Raw genomic sequence first — 17,847 nt, forward strand, 5'->3', positions numbered from 1 at the left:
TCCTTGTATCCTTCCCATCAGTCACGTCACTTTTTTCATAGGTACGTTCCTCTTCTTTCTACTTAGAACAGATCACCGTTCTTCAGGGCAGGTCACCTGTCTGATGGTATGGGTAGGTGACGTCTGTGCAGTTTCTGACAGTAAAGGATGTTTGTTCTGCAACACTGTTTAAACATTTCTTTGAACCCAGTTAATTCAGTTACACGGTGGCATACATTATTATTTTATGACTTGAGCTCACATCAGTGATACGATATTATGATACTTCATTTTTCATACTCTGGTAGTTAAGGAACAAAGCTCAGTAACATTTCTTCCTACTGATTTTCCTTTGTCTCTGTGTGCTTAAAATGAGAAATAAAGAATGAATAACTGGTTGAAAATCAAAAGCTTTTGTTCTGTCGGTGCAAGCACTCACTTGGGGGATTGGAATCCATCACTGTTGTCTTGTGTGTAGTATTCTATGTATCAAATCCATCCCTGAAGGTCTTCACCATTTTTATGGGTAACATTCTGTCATAATTGATATCTAGGAAATACAGGTCAGTTTGAAGAGTTACCCAAATAACATTAATTTCTTTAAACAATTAAAAAAAGATATAATCCTTGTTGTTTGTTTTCTCCAAATACTGTCATTATTTACAGATGTCAGCGCTGGAATCTAAACTTAGTTCTGTTTGCAAGTGTTTCCTCAACATATTGTATCCTGCAAATGATTACTTTTTATTAGACCGAATAAATGTTAATTGAGTGTTTGCTCTTTTATACGCAGTCTGTTCCATTTCAAGATTGTGAAGGTTAGCGCTAGTTTTATTTTGAGTAATAAAAACATTGGCTTAATTTGCCGTCTTACTGTAGGATTACATTCATTAATTAATTTTAATAAAGAAACATAGTTGTTCAAAGTATGCATTTCTGATGGGTCAAAAAATATGTGCCTTCTCTTTTTATCTCCTCAGATTTATCCAAGAATAGATTAACTGAGGTTCCTACGGAATTGTGCCATTTTGTGTCACTGGAAATGCTAAATCTATACCACAATTGTATTAAAATTATACCAGATGCCATAGTAAACTTGCAAATGCTAACTTACTTAAATTTGAGGTAAGTTTAACTTTGACACATTTTTTGTTTATTTGTAAATGTGTTAAGAGTATTGTCTGCACTTTATATGTTGCTGGAACAACTGACTACATTTTTCATTTTATTGGAAGCTGTAGTGCAGAAACTCATTGGCTGTAGATACTGCTCTGTATGAAGGCATTGTAAGGATCATAATGTAAAACTAATTCTTTAAAGAGCAAGTAATAGTAATCCTTTTCTTTCCCGTATTTTTCTATCAAATTCAGAATGGTGAGGCACATCAGCACAGTCAGATTCTTTTAATTCCCTTCTGATGATAATTTTTTTGAAACTGGATGTACTTCACAGAATCACAGGAATAGAGTACTTCTTGGAGACTTCTTTAACTGCAAGAGTACTTCCTGTAGTTAAAAAGCTGGAGGGACAGAGGCAGTGGATGAAGGGCTTTCTTCATGAGGAATGGAGAAGAAAAGCATGATATTTTATCACTAGTATCCACTTTATTATGCAAGAGGTATAGTTACTGCCTTTTTAAGAGCAAAGAATTAGGTACCTCTTTTCCATGAAAAATGTGGATGAATGCTAACTGGTGCAGAGAGCTGCTACTGGTTTAAGTGCAGGTGAATGCGTATTTGCTTTTGAGAGAGGGAATGTCAGCACTTTTTTCAGTTGGGATGAGCTGTTGAAGTTTATTTGCAGTTGTGTACGTAACAACTGCAATAGTGAAGATCTAATAATATGGTCTTGGCAAGAATGAAATTTGGGCAGGGGGCAGTGTGGTTTTTGGGCTTTTAAATTCAAGGTACAGAGGCTTGATCATCAGTTTTGTAAACACTGAGGGTATTTCGCAAGCCTGAGTATTTGCACACTTGTAAGGAATAGGACTTGAAGTTTAGAAATAGTGTTGGTTTGAGATACATAAAGAAATTAAGACTGGATGAAATGAGTAAGTTTGCATAAAACATCTTAGTAAATTTAGGAATTAGAATGAACTCAATTAAAACTTGATGTAGTGAACTATTGAATTAGAACTCAATGTAGTGGTGGAATTTGTGTGAATCATGACAAATCCAGAATAGTGGCAGAGTTAATATCACATAAATTAAACAATCAAAACAAAAGGGATTTTTTTCAAGTTTTAATAAATAAGGTAATTTTCTGTAGTTTAAGATCTCTTCTTCCCTTGGATATGCCCTTCTCCTGTGTTACTTGAATACCGTTAAGAAGTCTGTAGAAGAAGGAAAGATATCCTTGACTTGCTGACCATGTTGCTTGTTGGCAAGAAAAGTATTATAGATTTAAAATGAATATATTTTCTGCTTGTTACCAGCAGAGTCCATATGCTAAACAGAATTAGAAAGTGAGGCCAAGAGATATACATAGCCTCTAGCCCTTCCTGGATACTGTTCATGTTTTGTTTAAAGAAATTCCTTTTAAACTAATGATGATTTATTACTCACTTGCCCTGGTTGTGTGCTGTTCCTTATCTGTTAGGGCGTTGCTTCTGAGTTCTATAGAAGTTAAAAATTGTTTTTACTTTTTTGCATGTTTGATCTGCTGCATAGTGTAACTTTTAGATTCTAGGATTCCTCATTTTGAGTTCTTTAGAACTTAAAAATGTATTTCTACTTATTTTTTAGAATAAGTTATGTCTTGGCCTTCTGTAAAGACACTAAAATTGATGCTCCTGACTCCACAATAAGCATTGATTCTTTTCTTTTTGCCAGGTACTGCTGGTTAGTAGCTGAATTTCTCAGTTTTAATACCCTTGGGTTTGTTATTTCATACCCATGTGTCTCGCAGCCTGTGTAACAGACATGATGATAGTTTACAGTGTAAAACATTTTGAGACTGTTGTGTGGAACATGGATATACGCCTTTATATGCAGTTTTGTAGCAGACCGTTGAATTGGCAGTTGAAGAAGAAATGTTTTGAGACTTGAAGAATTATGATTTTTGTTTCCCTTTGTTTCAAATCAATATTGCAGTGTTTACTGAAATGGCACAGGACAATTTTTACTGTCTGTTTTCAGAGTTGAGTCATGCATATTTGTTCTCTGGAGCCTTCAAAATTATACAGAAGTGAACTAAAATGGTTCTTACTGGGATGCTGCTTTAGATTACTGCTCGTTGTTTTCCTACAGGTTAATGTCTGTAAAAAAGAAAACGTTATATTTTAAGAAAACCTTCAAGGACAGACAGTAGTTAATATGTTGTTCTGTTGAGCTTAAAGTTTCTTCTGGGAGTTGACCCACAGTTCTCAATAAATTAATATTTTTAATCACTTGGAAATCACAAAGAGTCACAGCATTTGTCATCTTTACGTTGTAGCTTTTTAAGTGATTGGTACGGGAATGAGAAGAAATCTTTTGGAAGTATTCCACCAAATTTTGCCTTTCCGTGCAAGTCCTCTTCATGAAAATCTTCTGCTTCTGATTAATATAATAGAATCATAGAACAAGTACCGAGTAATCTTCAACTAGAAGTGTGCTTTAAAATAATTGAGAAAATAACCATTTTCTCTGTGAGTTATTTATCAGTCTTTCAGTTGGAACAGAAGACATTCACTATACTTCCACATAAAACTATAGGAATGTTTAAATACTTGCAAAATATTGTCTCAATTGGCTTTCTTGTATTTGTTAGGAAGGGAAACAGCTGCTCTAGGTGACAACCAGACTTGTTACAATATTATTAAACTGATATAATGCATTTTTTCCGGAGTGGTAATATTTCACAATACTGTTTAGGCAGTAATGCAGATATTTTTGGTGTGCAAGTGTTTTCTTTATGAATTCTATTTGAAAATTTAAATTTTAGCTGCACAAAATCTGACCCATCTAAATGAAGGAATTTCACAACTCTCAGACTTTGTGAGTATATAGCAGAAAGTCACTGGGGTTTTTAATGATTGGGGGGGGTTTTTGTTTGTTTCGTTGCAGTCGAAATCAGCTTTCATCTTTGCCAGCTTGCCTGTGTGGTCTTCCTCTAAAAGTCTTAATTGCAAGTAACAATAAGCTCTGTTCCCTTCCGGAAGAGATAGGTCAACTAAAACAGTTAATGGAGCTGGTATGTTACTGAACTTTCTTATTTTGTATTTTGACTTCATTTGTATTTCACTAGAAACAGTAAAATTCACTTTGCAAATATATTTGAACAAATGCCTAGTACTTTAATGCAGGTTAAAAAATTTACTTTTGAACTTCTCAAGTGTGTTGAGTAATAACATCCTTTATGTTCTTTAAGACCCTTCTGAACAGCATCACTACCTTTGGTTCATTCAAAACTCAGCTTCCAAGTTCATCTTTTTTATCTGTTTTACTTACAGCCTGTTTTGCTTTATCGAGTTCATAATTCTGGCATCAGGCTCTGCAAAGCCTGCCTCCCCTTCTGCTGCCTTTCATTACTATTTGCTTTCCACATTCCATTCCACTACTGATACTGGTTTTAGCAGTCTGTTTTTGTTTTATTTCACGGTTTTTGTCATGCAACCTTTCTTTTCTGGAGCACACATTTAAGCAGATTTACAGAATGATTGTATTCCTCTTGTCTTCAAAGCTCTCCAGATGATTACTGTTTCTGCAAGCAGTTGATCATCTATAATGTATTGTCTAGTAAATGAGAATCTGAAAAGGCAAAAATTATTTGGTACTTTAACTTCAAATCAAATTAATTGCACACGTTTTCTCTAAAGTTTGTATGCGGAAAATATATATAAGAGAATGCTTCCCTTTCTCTCCCTTTATCTTCCTGGTTTGTGTAGTAGGCTGAGACTCTGAATTCTCTATGACATCTGTGTTATGTCTTCTGGTTATTTCGGTTCACCTTGACCTCTTACGGTACAAAATGACAAACAAACTACATTGTGACACTGCTAACTTATACAGTGATATTTGAACTCTTTTCCAACTGCTGATATTTCCATTCACTGCATTTATCCCACACATCTTTTTGCTATCTGAAAGTGCCTGCTTATTGTAGTATTATTTTTATAACAATAGACTTGCTACTAAATTAGGTTACAGAAATTGAGCTGTCCCTGCTTTAGGCTCCAGTCCTGCTACTGTTTTTTCATTTGTGAAGTGAAGTGGCAGCTGTGGGGCTTTATTCCTTGTAGCATTCTTTCTGTACAGCATCCTGTAGTATCAGGCTTCTGTTATGTATTACAATTGATCTGGCTGTTCATGAGGATTGGGGAGTAGTTACCTTTTCCTTTCTGCATTATACCTGAACTAAAGACTGCCAAGTTTTTGTTTTGTTTGGTGAGCATTATTAATTTATCTTATCAAATAGTTGGGGGTGTGATGGGTTTAATTAGGTTACTGAAATGGTTTTGTTTTGATTAACCTTCAAAAAATGTGTTGGGCTATAGCATTGTTTCTGTTGTGCTTAAAATAGATTCAATAGAAGATTATAGTTTCCGTTTTAGATATAATTAAAGTTGAACAGTATTAAACACATTCTAATTTAGGGGGTAGGATGACTGAATAGGTAATAAAGATTGGAATCTGTTCGCTCCTGAGTGCTTCTAGTTAAAAGTAGCCTAGCTTAGTGGTGGGAGGGCTCATGTGAAATAATTAAAAGACTCGGCCTGATCCTATCTGGTCAAAACCACCCATTTTGTTTGTATTAACTAAGTTCTGTGATAATATTTTCAGTAAAGAGCTGCTGAAATTGTTTTGTACCTAATTTCTTCTCCGATTTCAAGTTTGCACCCTCTCAGTGAGGTGAACTGGCATTGCTGATGCTGAAAGTGTTTCATTTGTTAGTAAGAGTTTGTACTGAGCTTAACAATAGCCCTTATCATTACTTTGCAATTTTGAAAAGTTAAAAACTAAAAGCTTGAAAAATCAATGTAGATTATACTCAAGGGAGAGATGGTTTGGTGTTTTTTTTTAAAACAAATCATATGTTTAAATGAACTACTGGAATACTGGATTTTCATATTGCTTTCCAGTTACAGTATAATTTCAGTGTTACTCTTTGCCATGAAGAACACAGTTCCTGCTCTAAAAATATATCAAGTGAGAGGCTACAGCAACAGGGCACTTTGGTAGCCTAGAAGAATTGCGAAAGCTGAGGAAGGCCTGGTGCTTGTTCTTTGTGATTAGAAGGGGGGAAGAGGGGAAGGTGGGGAGTGAGTAACAAGTTTTTGTTAAATTGGGTATGGTTCTGTTCAGATGACCTGATTGCTTAGTTTGATGCCACTGTAAGTGCTTGGTACATTTCCAGTGCAATGAGTTGCATTATTTAGCTGGAAATTACTAAACTGTGATGTACTGGGAGAAGCAAATAGAGGTAGGATTGAGAGCCAGTATCTGTATTGGCATATGTAATATAATGCAGTTTAGATAATACAGTTATCATTGTTCTAAAACAAGTATAAAAAGAAAAAAAGAAAGATTAAGTCATGCTGCAGTTGTTGCACAAAACATGCAGCTGTGTGAGAGCAATGCCAGCCTGAGCACCTAGTGACCTTCAAGCACCACCACCCCCCAGCCCTCTGGCGGGGCGTGCTGCTGTTTTGGGAACCACCACAGTGCTGGTGCGGAACTGGCCCAGGGGATCGGTCCTGCGAAGTGACAGATGCCACCTGATTGCATTCAGTTCCTGCATTATTAGGACTCTGTCAAGCACACTTGGGTTTTCAAGGTGTTTTGCAGCTTTTCACAGGCTGCATGTAGTAAAATCCCTGTGTGTGCAGCAAATGTTTTTTTTTTAAATTGTTACTTAACTTTTGAAAATAAATTTTACCTTTGTAATCAGTCTTGAATGATACAAGCATAAATTGCTTCAAGTTAGGTCAGATCTTTCCAACTTACTACTTTCTTCCCACTCTCCTCCAAAATGGGGTAGCCAGTTCTTTTTCTTTACATGCATGTATTTATATAAGTTTCACACTTGTGGCATAGAATGGCTTAGATACTACATGTAGTAAATTTTCAAGTCTTCTTTTAAATTTTAGGGTTCTGGGTTACATAGATCTGACATGTATCTTACAAGCATCAAAATAGCATAGAAATTATTCTCCCAGCAGGACATTTTACAATTATTTGCAAAATTTGGTTGTGAAGCTAACTTTAATTGGCAGCTGCCTAACTCCATCATACTTCTACTGTCAGCCAGGAAGATGAGTGCAAAACTGGTGTGAAGATAATCTGAGCCTTACTTTCCACCAAAGAAAAGTAATTGGGCAGATATGACTCATTAATTGCCCCCAAAACTATTAGATTTATAGTAGAATTCTGCTCTCCGTCCTGTCAGGCAGTATTGCTCTTCTGCCTTCTCCAGAGAGTGGTTTTCTCTGTCTCCTGTCTCACGTTGGAAGCCTTTAAATCTCTGAGCAGAGATGTAGGTCCTTCCCCTCTAACCTGGGCCAGCAGCCTGACCAAGTGGAAGCTCCTACCTTCTGTTACCCAAAGGATCCATGTGCTCATGCACTGTGTAGCTTACTTTTACCATTTAGTATGGCTTGGATGTCAAGCTCTGACAGAATCCATGTGCTTCTTAGGAATAACAACTCAGTCAGAAGTCTGAAGCTTTAAAATGGGTGTAAGGAGAAAGTTTGTCAGTAAAAAACATGTTAATGTGGAGATGGAGTACCATATTTTGGTTTTATATTATGCTGAATTTTATTGGTCTGAGACCCTTTAAACTTTACTGTAAGCAAAAGAAAAATGTTGCTGATTTTTATTACTTTTCATGCCATTGAGCTTCATACTAGAGAAATTAATGTTAAATTTAAATACGCCTGACATTTCTCTAATCTTGAGAAGTTGCGTCTGTGCTGTCATGGCAGGATGAAATAGAATTAATGCAAGAAATCTGACCTTCAGCAAATACCATCCCCTGGAACTTGAGTAGGTGTTTGGACTTCACTTCAGCTGTCTGCAGATATCCATGAAGCGAGTTCCAAGCTGCTAGTTACCTAGTTCCTTTAAACAAATTATAAGCCTGAAAACCATAGGCATTTGGCATTAATAGTGTTTCTTCCAATAGTACCAAAGTAATGGGAAAGATAAACACTGTCTCTGTCACATGCACACTCATGAAGTCTAATAATAGTCAAGAGCATAACTGGAAATAGTGTTGTATGTCTTTGTTTTCCAAAGCTGGTCAAACAAAGTAATAAAAAAGTGTTAGTAGGATAAAGGATACTGCTGTCTCTAGAGATCTTGTGAATGCTGACATGCTGTCATAACAGCTCAGTCTTACTGAGGATGTTTTGAAAGGTTGTAAGGTTTTGAGGCTACACACTGCCAGGTTGTTGGTTTTTTTCCACTTCCTCTCAGATTTGCTTTTTCCCTGACTTGTTCTGATGTGTGTGCATAAGTACACTGGTATGAGTACTTGGTTGAGCGTTTCTCTGCCACAAGGTGACTTTAAATTCTGTGCTCTAAAAAGCAAAGATCTAATTATGAAGTTTTTTAAAGTCTGTAAATTAAAAATAGGACAGTAAAGCTTTAAAAATAAATTATCTGGGAACAGTGCAATTAACCATGCCTTTGTGGCAACTTGGGCAAAAGATGCATTCGTTAACTTGGACTTTTAATTTCCTCATCTGAAAGCTAAAATTATTTCCTGACTCTGTTTTGACAAGGAAAGGAAGCTTTGGCAGCACTGAAACTCTGTTACGAGAAAAAACTCATTGCCGGATCACATTTTGCTTTTATTATCATTTGTTGTTAACCAGCTTTTAGGCTTGAAGATAAGAAAGTTAATTTTGACTAGTATTGAAGCAACTATTTTGAGAGACAACTTGGAAATCTGACTGATTTCAGAAGTTTTGTAGTCTTTAGAGCTCACAGATACTGCATAAATCCACTTGACACAATCAGGACAGTAGAAGTGAATGTCCTAAATTATTCCATTGGCTGTTCAGGAAAATTTGGCATGACCCCACTCAGCTCTCGTACTATGAAATACTATTTCTTTTGTTTTATAATACAGAAATGGAAGCATAATCAGGACACGACTCAAATTTACAGGTTGCCCGAGATGTAAGGAGAGGTTTCAATATCCTTTTGACTTAACCTTGAGTATAGCTTTCTTATAGGCCCCCTTCAGGTACGGGCTGCTATAAGGTCTCCCCAGAGCCTTCTCTTCTCCAGGCTGAACAGCCCCAATTCTCTGCTTGACTTCACAGCAGAGGTGCTCCAGCCCTCTGATCATCTTTGTGGTCCTCCTCTGGACCCGCTCCAGCAGCTCCATGTCCTTATGTTGGGAGCCCCAGAACTGGACGCAGTACTTCAGGTTGGGTCTCACCAGAAACGGGCAGAATCACCCTCCCTGCCGGTCATGCTTCTTTTGATGCAGCTCAGGATGCAGTTGGCCTTCTAGGCTGCAAGTGCACATTGGTGGCTATGTTAAGCTTCTTCTCAACCAACATCTCAAAGTCATTTTCTCATGTTTCGAGTTTTGCATTGTTATTTAACATTTCAGAGCCAAAAGTTCACTATTTATATTTTTTCCATTTTGCTGTAGGATGTCAGCTGTAACGAAATCACAGCTTTGCCACAGCAGATAGGCCAGCTGAAATCTTTAAAAGAACTGAATGTCAGAAGAAATTACCTCGAAGTTTTACCCCAAGGTAAAAACAAACAAAACATTCTAATACCTTTAGAGTGGCTCTTTTTATTAGCATTTTTAATCATGTAAGTAAATGTGATTAAAAAGTAATTACTTTGTGTTCAAACATATTTCATTAGAGTTTGCAGAATATAACATTCAGTTGTACTCACTAAATAACAGTGAGTGAGGTTTTTTTAATGATTTATCTTTGATTCTAGGCATCTTCTAAGTTGTACAAGTACCTACCTGTGAATGCAGTATGGGAACTGTCAGCTGAGTTTCAGGGGAAAAAAATATTTCAAAGTATTTATTTTAAAATTTATTGTAACTTGTATTACAGTAACACTCTTTGCATTTCCCAGTGTAGAACTGAGTGAATGTTGGTTGTATTCCTGCCTGAGTTTGTATTTTTTCCTGAATGTAAGGGAAGGTTTATTTAGAAATATTTAATTATTTTATAGCAAAAATGAATACAGATGTAACACATCTCTCTTTTTTTGTTACTTTTAGAACTAGTGCAGCTTCCCTTGGTAAAGTTTGACTTTTCCTGCAATAAAGTGCTAGTGATTCCGATTTGTTTTAGAAAAATGGTGCAGTTACAAGTATTGCTGCTTGAGAACAATCCTTTGCAGTCTCCACCAGCACAAGTAAGTAACATCTGTCATTTAAATTGTGCCTCAATATTGGGTGGATGTTAACAAATGATAGCTGATAAAATGTCACCCTCTGCAATTGCAGGCTTCTGAATGTCAGTTTTACTGATGGTCGTTGATGTATAAATAAGACACAGAAAGTATGTGTGTGAATATGAGTCTGTGCAGCACCAGCATGAGTCTAGAAGATATCCATTCTATTAGCTACCTGTTTGTTTTTGTCATTCCTATCTGCATATGAAACTTAATGTTGGAATATATATATAATTTCAAAAAATAAAATTGAGAAACTTTCTGGATAAATTTTATTGTAATTCTTTTGAGTAAAAAGCTCATTTGGACTTTTTAAAGTAGAATAAGTTATTTTTATGTTTTCAGTCTTACTCTCTGAGGGTATTTGTACTAGTACACAAATAATTGGATAATTGAGGTAGTTCTTAGTAATTTTTAAAAACAGAATAAAATCTCTTTTCCTTTACATGTTCTCTCTTGTGACGACATGAGTTGGTTTTCAGGGGGTTTTACATTAAGTGACATTTAGAATAATTTACTTCTTTCATTCTATTCAGAAACTTAACTTCTTTTTTTCTCCTCTCTAACAGATTTGTACAAAGGGTAAGGTGCATATATTCAAATATCTGACGGTCCAGGCCTGTCAGATTAAAACAGCAGACTCACTCTATCTTAATGCCATAGAACAACAGCATTTGCCACAACCCGTGGAAGAAAGGTATGTATAAAAATATCACTTTTTTTCATGTAGCACTTGTGAACAAAGTGAAATAAATAAATCTTTAGCTTCCAGTCTTTTGTTTGTTTAGATGCTATTTAGAGTGTGCTTTTTTTGATCAGAGATTTGTTTTGTTTTAGTGTATTTTATTCTAGCGAAATTCCCAGGAGTTTAGAAAAAATAGTTTTAACAATAAATTCTGATTAAAGTTAGCAGCACATTAGGAAGGGTCTTAGAAGTGAACCTTAGTTTAAATCTAACATCCTACTAGCAGACTACTGGAATATATTGACAGTAATTGAGATGGTAGTATCCTTCAGTGTTGGAACTTTCTTGTAAATCTATTGACACGTTAAATAGGTTTTAATTTCTTGTGTTGTTTTGTGATTTATATGTTGTTATATGTTTGTCGCATAGTTGTTTTAAGCTTTTTTAATTCATCCAAAGGCTTATTCATGGAGCAAAGAGAACTGCATGAATGTTGAGACCCTTTTAAAGTGAAATGTCCTAATTTGTTAGCAAAATTAATGGGAAAAAATCTTTACTGTCTTACATCAAACATCTAGGAAGTGCCATCTTGTTTAAGGACAGGAAATAGATATAAAGCAGCTTCTTTTTTATAAGAATCTCCATAGCTAATTAGAAACCAGTTTTTAGCCAGCTCTTTCTTCGCTGACATGGGAAGTATAATATAAACAATCGAAGTAATTACGATAATGCTTTATTTTTTGAAAGATGTACTCAATAAAGACGAAGTGCTGATGTAAATAAAAGCAGAGATATTGCTGCTAACACCCTGGAAAAAAAAAATGTTATGGAACCTTCCGGTCAGTTCTAGATAAGGTTTCAAGTAAACTGTTTTCCTCTATGTATGGAGACAACTTTGTGGATTTCTATGAGAGAAATGCCACAGGTGGGAGGAATCCAGGATGAAGAGCAAGTTTTTTGGGAAATGCCTTCTGGTTTTTTGTTTTGTTCTTTTAGTATACAGGAAAATTGACAGGAATGTCATGTCCTGTATGACTTTTTGATCATATAGATTAGGGTAAGGGGACAGTGCAGAGTAGTTACCAGTTGGTAGCTAACAACCTAATGCTCTTTCGCATAATAATTACAAAATTCTTGTTTTGGAGAATAACTTCACATTTCTAAAGAAATAGCAAAACCTGGTTAAATTTTCATATGCAATTTCTACACAAAATCCATAGTGTTTACGGATAAGAGATAATTTAAGATTAGGATTAATCAGATATCTTATTCATGTGAAAATTGATAAAATTCTTTTTTAAATTGCTATCCCAGTCTGAATTCAGGATTACAGCTTTCAGGATTGCAAATGGAAGGATAATAAAGTAAGGCTATGAGTATACCGCATCTAATAGTGTACTTTAAAATAAGTAGAGGTCATACTAGGTAATGAAACCAGATGAGAGAGCAGTTGGTAGTTTTCTCAAAAACCTACATTTCAAAGTCTATTTTAAAGCACCAAAAGAAGGTTTCTGTGTTAATAACTGCTTCAAGCCACAGGGAAATGTAAGTTCATTTTTAATGCCTCAATGGTTACAATTAAGTCGGTTGGCTCCACTTTGAGTTCAACTTTTTTAGTTGCTTTTCCCATGGCTAAATTACTTCAATTGGACTCCTGTGCTACTTAGCTTGTAACTAAGCATTTTTACCTAGTAGATAGCTAAAAGCAAACTATATAGGAGATTATTTATGTTGTCTTTGTTAATCATTAGGCTAATCAGCTATTCCATCCGATCTGTTTTACCATGCCAGACTGCAAAAGTGTATTTTTTTAACCATACTAGGTTATTTCACTCTGCCATGGAGAATGGTTGGGATTTTGCTTTGATTTAAGTTAAACCAGGACAGAATTCTAATGGTAAATACTATAATAGCTTTTTTTTTGTTCCCCGCCACATCTAGCATTGATGATATCTACCCAAGTAAAAAGGACTCAGATTCAGGTGTTGGTAGTGATAATGGCGATAAACGTTTATCAGCAACAGAGGTAAGTTGCCTCAATTTTGTGTCTAGCTCCCTTTCCCTCCACACCTGTATTTTGACTGTATTTTAAGTTGGGTATCAATGTGAATATGTTTTTAGTCATAAAATCTGTGCAAACACATCCTTGGTGTGAATTTCTAAGAAATGGCTAAAACAAAGATAAAAGGAGGCTGGGTTTTGGTGGGTTTTGTTTTGTTATATTGTCTGTACACTTTCTGGCAGTGAGATACTTCCTTACAAATGGTCAACAACCTACCAAAAGTGAAAATTGACTACAGTTTTCAGACAGTTTACATAATCTAGAGAATGAGGACCAAACCAGAATTCACATCTGCTCTTACCAGTGAAACAAATGTCTTAACAGGGTATATGCTTGGCTGCTTCGTACTTCTTTTTTCTCTGACTGATGACGCTTCCCTGTTAGGAATTAGCAGTAGTTAATGACAAATAAAAAAATAATTTGCAATATAATTCAGTGATTATCTTCCTGAAATTTACAAATAGTGGGATTTGTGGTCTGACCTAATGGGAAATATTCAGGTCACAATAAAAGAATGGGCTTCTTGCTACTTGAAATATTTTTAGACTGACTCTTTAATGCTTCTCTCCTTTGAGAAAAAGAGGTTCTGTTGCTCTTGAAAGAAATGTATGAAGAAACAACCTTAGGTACTAAATTCATAGTTAATAAAAAGCAAATTGAAAATGAATCCACTTCCACACTGATTGGTCTTTCAAATACAAAAGCATTTAAGAAACAACCCACAGGGATTTTCAAGTATTTGGGTAAGTTTCTTGCTAGATGGAAATGAAGCAGAATTATCATGATTTCTAGCCAGAGTTCTAATACTTTCCCTCTTGTAGTGTAAGAGCATGCAGTCCGTTCAGAGATGCTTACAAACTGTTTTGCCATTCTTACGCTTCCTGAAGCTGAGTTAGCTTGTTAATGAAACTGTTATTCCAGAATTTCCTCTTTAGCTATAAATAACAGAAAATAATCTTTCCTGTAATCAAAACGTAGCGATCAGAGTGCTGCAAAAAATTGTTTTAAAGACAACCAACAGCGAACCAATAACTTTTTATTAGCACAAAGGCTTTTTGTATGAGAACTATTTACTCATTCCAACCCTGCCTGACTGCTGCTCTACTACTAAGGAGAAAATAGATCAGTAATCCCAAATGTATTTGGTAGTAAATTCATCACTCACTTTTCTTTGTGAGGTGACCTTTAATGCCTGTGTTATAGATGAGAATTGTACAAGAAATACTAGCATGTTGTGAAAACAATTCATGTTCATTGTTAATCACTACATACCAAACATCAGATGTCAGAGATTGGTATGTTAGGCATTTTTGGTTCTTATGTGTTTAGTCTCATCTTCTGTTGCCAGCTGAATAAAAATAAAACTGTGTATGAGGGAAGTGAGATACAGTAGTTCACCTATGAAGAAGCAATACTTTTGTATTGCAAACTACTTTGGGTAGTTTCTATTTCATACTCTACTGCAGGAAGCACCTGGAAAATCGGCTGTAGAATTCTGTAGGCCCTGAAAGTGTCACACAGCCTGTTAAAGGAACGATTTTCTCTTTCCAAGTTGAATAGCCCATGGATATTTTTTTACACCAGCAGTGCAAAATGTTGTCCTTAAAGCTGCATGTGGTACTCTGCTGATTAGGTCTTGCCGCTTTTAATATTCCAGACTTGTAATAATGCATATAAGAACATACTAATATAAAATTTTCAAACTATAGTTGCGTAATTAACAAAACATGAATCTTTGAACTGCAATAACTAAATTTAGTTTTTAAATGTCACATGAAATCCAACCTGAAAGAAAGAGAAGGAACTTCACTGTAACCTTGGTTGTCTGAATGAATTTGTATTGTGCATGTCTGTTTTTTGTTTTTTTTAAACCTTTGGATTGTCATTGTTTCAGGTCTAAAAGAGCTAGTGAATTTTGTGCACACTGGAACCATGGTTTATTTTCTGTTGAGATACTGTTTTTTAATTTTAAAAGAAATTTTATTTAAAATATAAGACTTATTTTTAAATAGGAACAGTACTACAATGTTAGTTCACTTCATTATAAAGCCCCATAACCTTGATAAAGCTTTATCAAGGATTCCTCAGTATCCTTTTGATTTTTTTATCTTTCAGCAAAAGAATACAGCCAGTGAATTCATAGAGTTAATAACATATGGTTTAGTCATAAAGAAGCATATTTTTGCTGGTCGACACTTACAGAATGTGTTAAGTCCAGGGTATTCTTGGCAAATAAGAATAACCACATATATCTTTGATACAATATTTTAAAAACAATGCAGATTTGCTCTGTTCCTTATCACAAACCTTAGCTTCAAGATTTAAAAAAAATATTTTTTGCATGAAATATGACCATCTAAAGGTAGCAAGAATTGCATAATTCTACTGGAAGCTTCCTACTATTGAATTGAATAACTGGTTGTATGTAATAATCTCCCATTAATAAACAAAGAAATACAATTTCCTTAAAAATTATTATATATGTATTATAGCAGTTACAATTACAGAATACATGTATGGAGTATGTATGCACAGAGTAGTGAGTTAGAGAAACACAGAGCATCTAAAGAATGAGCAACACCAGTGGGTTTGCTGCGAAATAGATTTGTAAAACTCTGAGAGCCTGTTCAAGTAGTAAGCTCTCTATCTCAGGAAAGCAAGAATAAAAATTTGGCCTGGAAACTGTGTGTTTCACAGAACCATAGAATCATTTAGGTTGGAAACGATCTTTAAGATCGTTGAGTCCAACCTTTACCCTAACACTGCCAAGACGACCACTAAACAATGTCCTTAGGTGCCACTTATACTCATCTATATATCTTTTAAATACCTCCAGGGATGGTGTTACTGCAAGGAGAGGTTTAATGCAGTGAGGAAGGTAGGAAAAGATAACAGATGAGTTGGGAAGCCTACTGTGAGAATGTATTCACTGTGATTACAGCTTCCTACAGCAGGATCTGATCATGTTCGGTGCTCCGGTATCCTTTCCCATATTAGTTTGCTGCTCTTTAGTGTTCACTGTTCTTAATACATATGTTTTTATCAGAGTTGGTTTGAGCTGAAACAAGTATTTATCTTATTTCTTCTTAGCCATCTGATGAAGATACTATCAGCTTTAACGTTCCAATGTCTGACATTGTGGAAGAAGATCAGATTGTAAAGGAAGATCCAGGTCACCATGCTAACTCAAGAAAAGGTTGGAATGTAAAAAAAGCAGAAGTTGAATACAGGGAATTTCTGTCAGTAACTCTTTGTATAAGACTAAATTCAGTTTGCAAAAATCGCAGCCCAGCAAGCATCAATCTTGGACAAAAGCAGGGTCCATTTCTGTAGTTGGACTTAAGGCATAGATAAAGCTTTATTATTCAAATTCAGCATTTCTCCTGGAAAGAAATACATCTCTTTTTTGAGAGAAAGTGTAATTTTATCTTTTATTAAAATAGCTTATATTTTCCTAAATTATATCTGCATACTGATAAAGTGTTTCTCCAAGGTCTGCATGCACTAATGATAAATTGCAGGGTGAACTCAGTAAGCTGCCTATAGAAACGACATTAAAAAAAATCATGTGTCTTTCCCCAATGTTTAATACCAAATTAAATTAACTTCAATGGAGATACTCATCAGAATTTAGTAGAATGCTCAGTGAGATTGTAAAAGCATTACATCCTCCCTACAGTGTTTTATTGGTACACTGGAGAGGATAAATTATAGTATGAGACCACTTCAAGCAGAGGAAAAAGTTACTACTGCCTCATACTCCTGAAAGTAGTGTATGTAAGCAAGAGATTGGCATAGGCTCTGATGGCTATGCATCATTCTGTTTGAGTTCTGCTGAGAGTTTGTTTGTTGTAGTATAGTAACTCTGAAGTTGCATTAAACTGCAAGTCATTGGCTGACATCTGAATGTCCTAAAGTACTCTCTAAGCTGTCAACTGTGTTCTTGTACTGGTACCAGCAAGACACATTTGGTGTAGTTCAAAACTGTCTCCATCAGTACTTCTTGTTGTGCTTCTGATCTGCAACTGTATGAGCCCAGGGTATTGCTTTATTGTAACTTTGAAATTAATAGGCATCGCTTCCTAGAATGTGAAAGTCTTGTTTGAGGTTTTTAATATGCTTTGAATTTAAAGTTGCTTGTTTTTGAGCTCTGCAATTAAATACACTTAAATTGTGTTGAGTAACAACTGTTGAGCTGAACCAGAAATCACTCTTGTATCTTTTTTATTGTTGTTATTAGTGGACTTCCATCAGGGACCTTCTCACTTGATTGTCAGTGACAAGTCAAGAGATACAGGAAACCAGTTCGATGAATCGGATACTCTTACTACTGAATTTATGAGTTACATTAAGGCAAGTTTGTGACAATTTTAAATGGGGGAGAAATATCTTCACTACTTTCATAAGCGTAGAGCAAGCAGGCATGACAAGCTGCAGACATCTTAATGAATAAGAGACCGCGATTGATATTCATTGACATAAAAAAATACAGAAGGCAAAAATAAGCAGGTAGGTTTAAAGTGATTGTAACTAATCTAGGAGGTCAGTTTATCCATAACACTTTTTCTAGTATATGTGAGAGTTACATAAGTAAAATGCAAGAAGAATTTCAGAGTTAGCTGTTTATTTTAGGTTGTATTTTCCCCATTCGTATTGTCACTTCCTCATTTTTTTAGTAGTCTAGTGGAATATGTCTAGACGTGTCTGAGAAAGCTGCAATAGCATCCATAGGAATGTTCTCCAATCATTAGTTATTCCTG

At 35.4% G+C, this 17,847-nt stretch overlaps 1 protein-coding gene across 1 annotated transcript in view; it reads left to right on the forward strand.

The window, feature by feature from the left end:
* The window catches only part of LRCH1 (leucine-rich repeats and calponin homology (CH) domain containing 1), a gene marked incomplete at its 5' end in the record, with an annotated part of 56,092 nt that overhangs the window by 7,119 nt on the left and 31,126 nt on the right, over positions 1-17,847 (forward strand). Inside the window, 8 exons of the mRNA XM_010185817.1 lie at positions 960-1,104; positions 4,026-4,152; positions 9,568-9,673; positions 10,165-10,301; positions 10,910-11,037; positions 12,988-13,051; positions 16,178-16,283; positions 17,328-17,440. Of these exons, the coding sequence (XP_010184119.1) occupies positions 960-1,104; positions 4,026-4,152; positions 9,568-9,673; positions 10,165-10,301; positions 10,910-11,037; positions 12,988-13,051; positions 16,178-16,283; positions 17,328-17,440 (926 nt within the window). The remainder of the gene's footprint in view (positions 1-959; positions 1,105-4,025; positions 4,153-9,567; positions 9,674-10,164; positions 10,302-10,909; positions 11,038-12,987; positions 13,052-16,177; positions 16,284-17,327; positions 17,441-17,847) is intronic.

The sequence above is a fragment of the Mesitornis unicolor genome, unplaced genomic scaffold (assembly GCF_000695765.1).
Source record: "Mesitornis unicolor isolate BGI_N332 unplaced genomic scaffold, ASM69576v1 scaffold4796, whole genome shotgun sequence".
NCBI classification, from domain to species: domain Eukaryota; kingdom Metazoa; phylum Chordata; class Aves; order Mesitornithiformes; family Mesitornithidae; genus Mesitornis; species Mesitornis unicolor.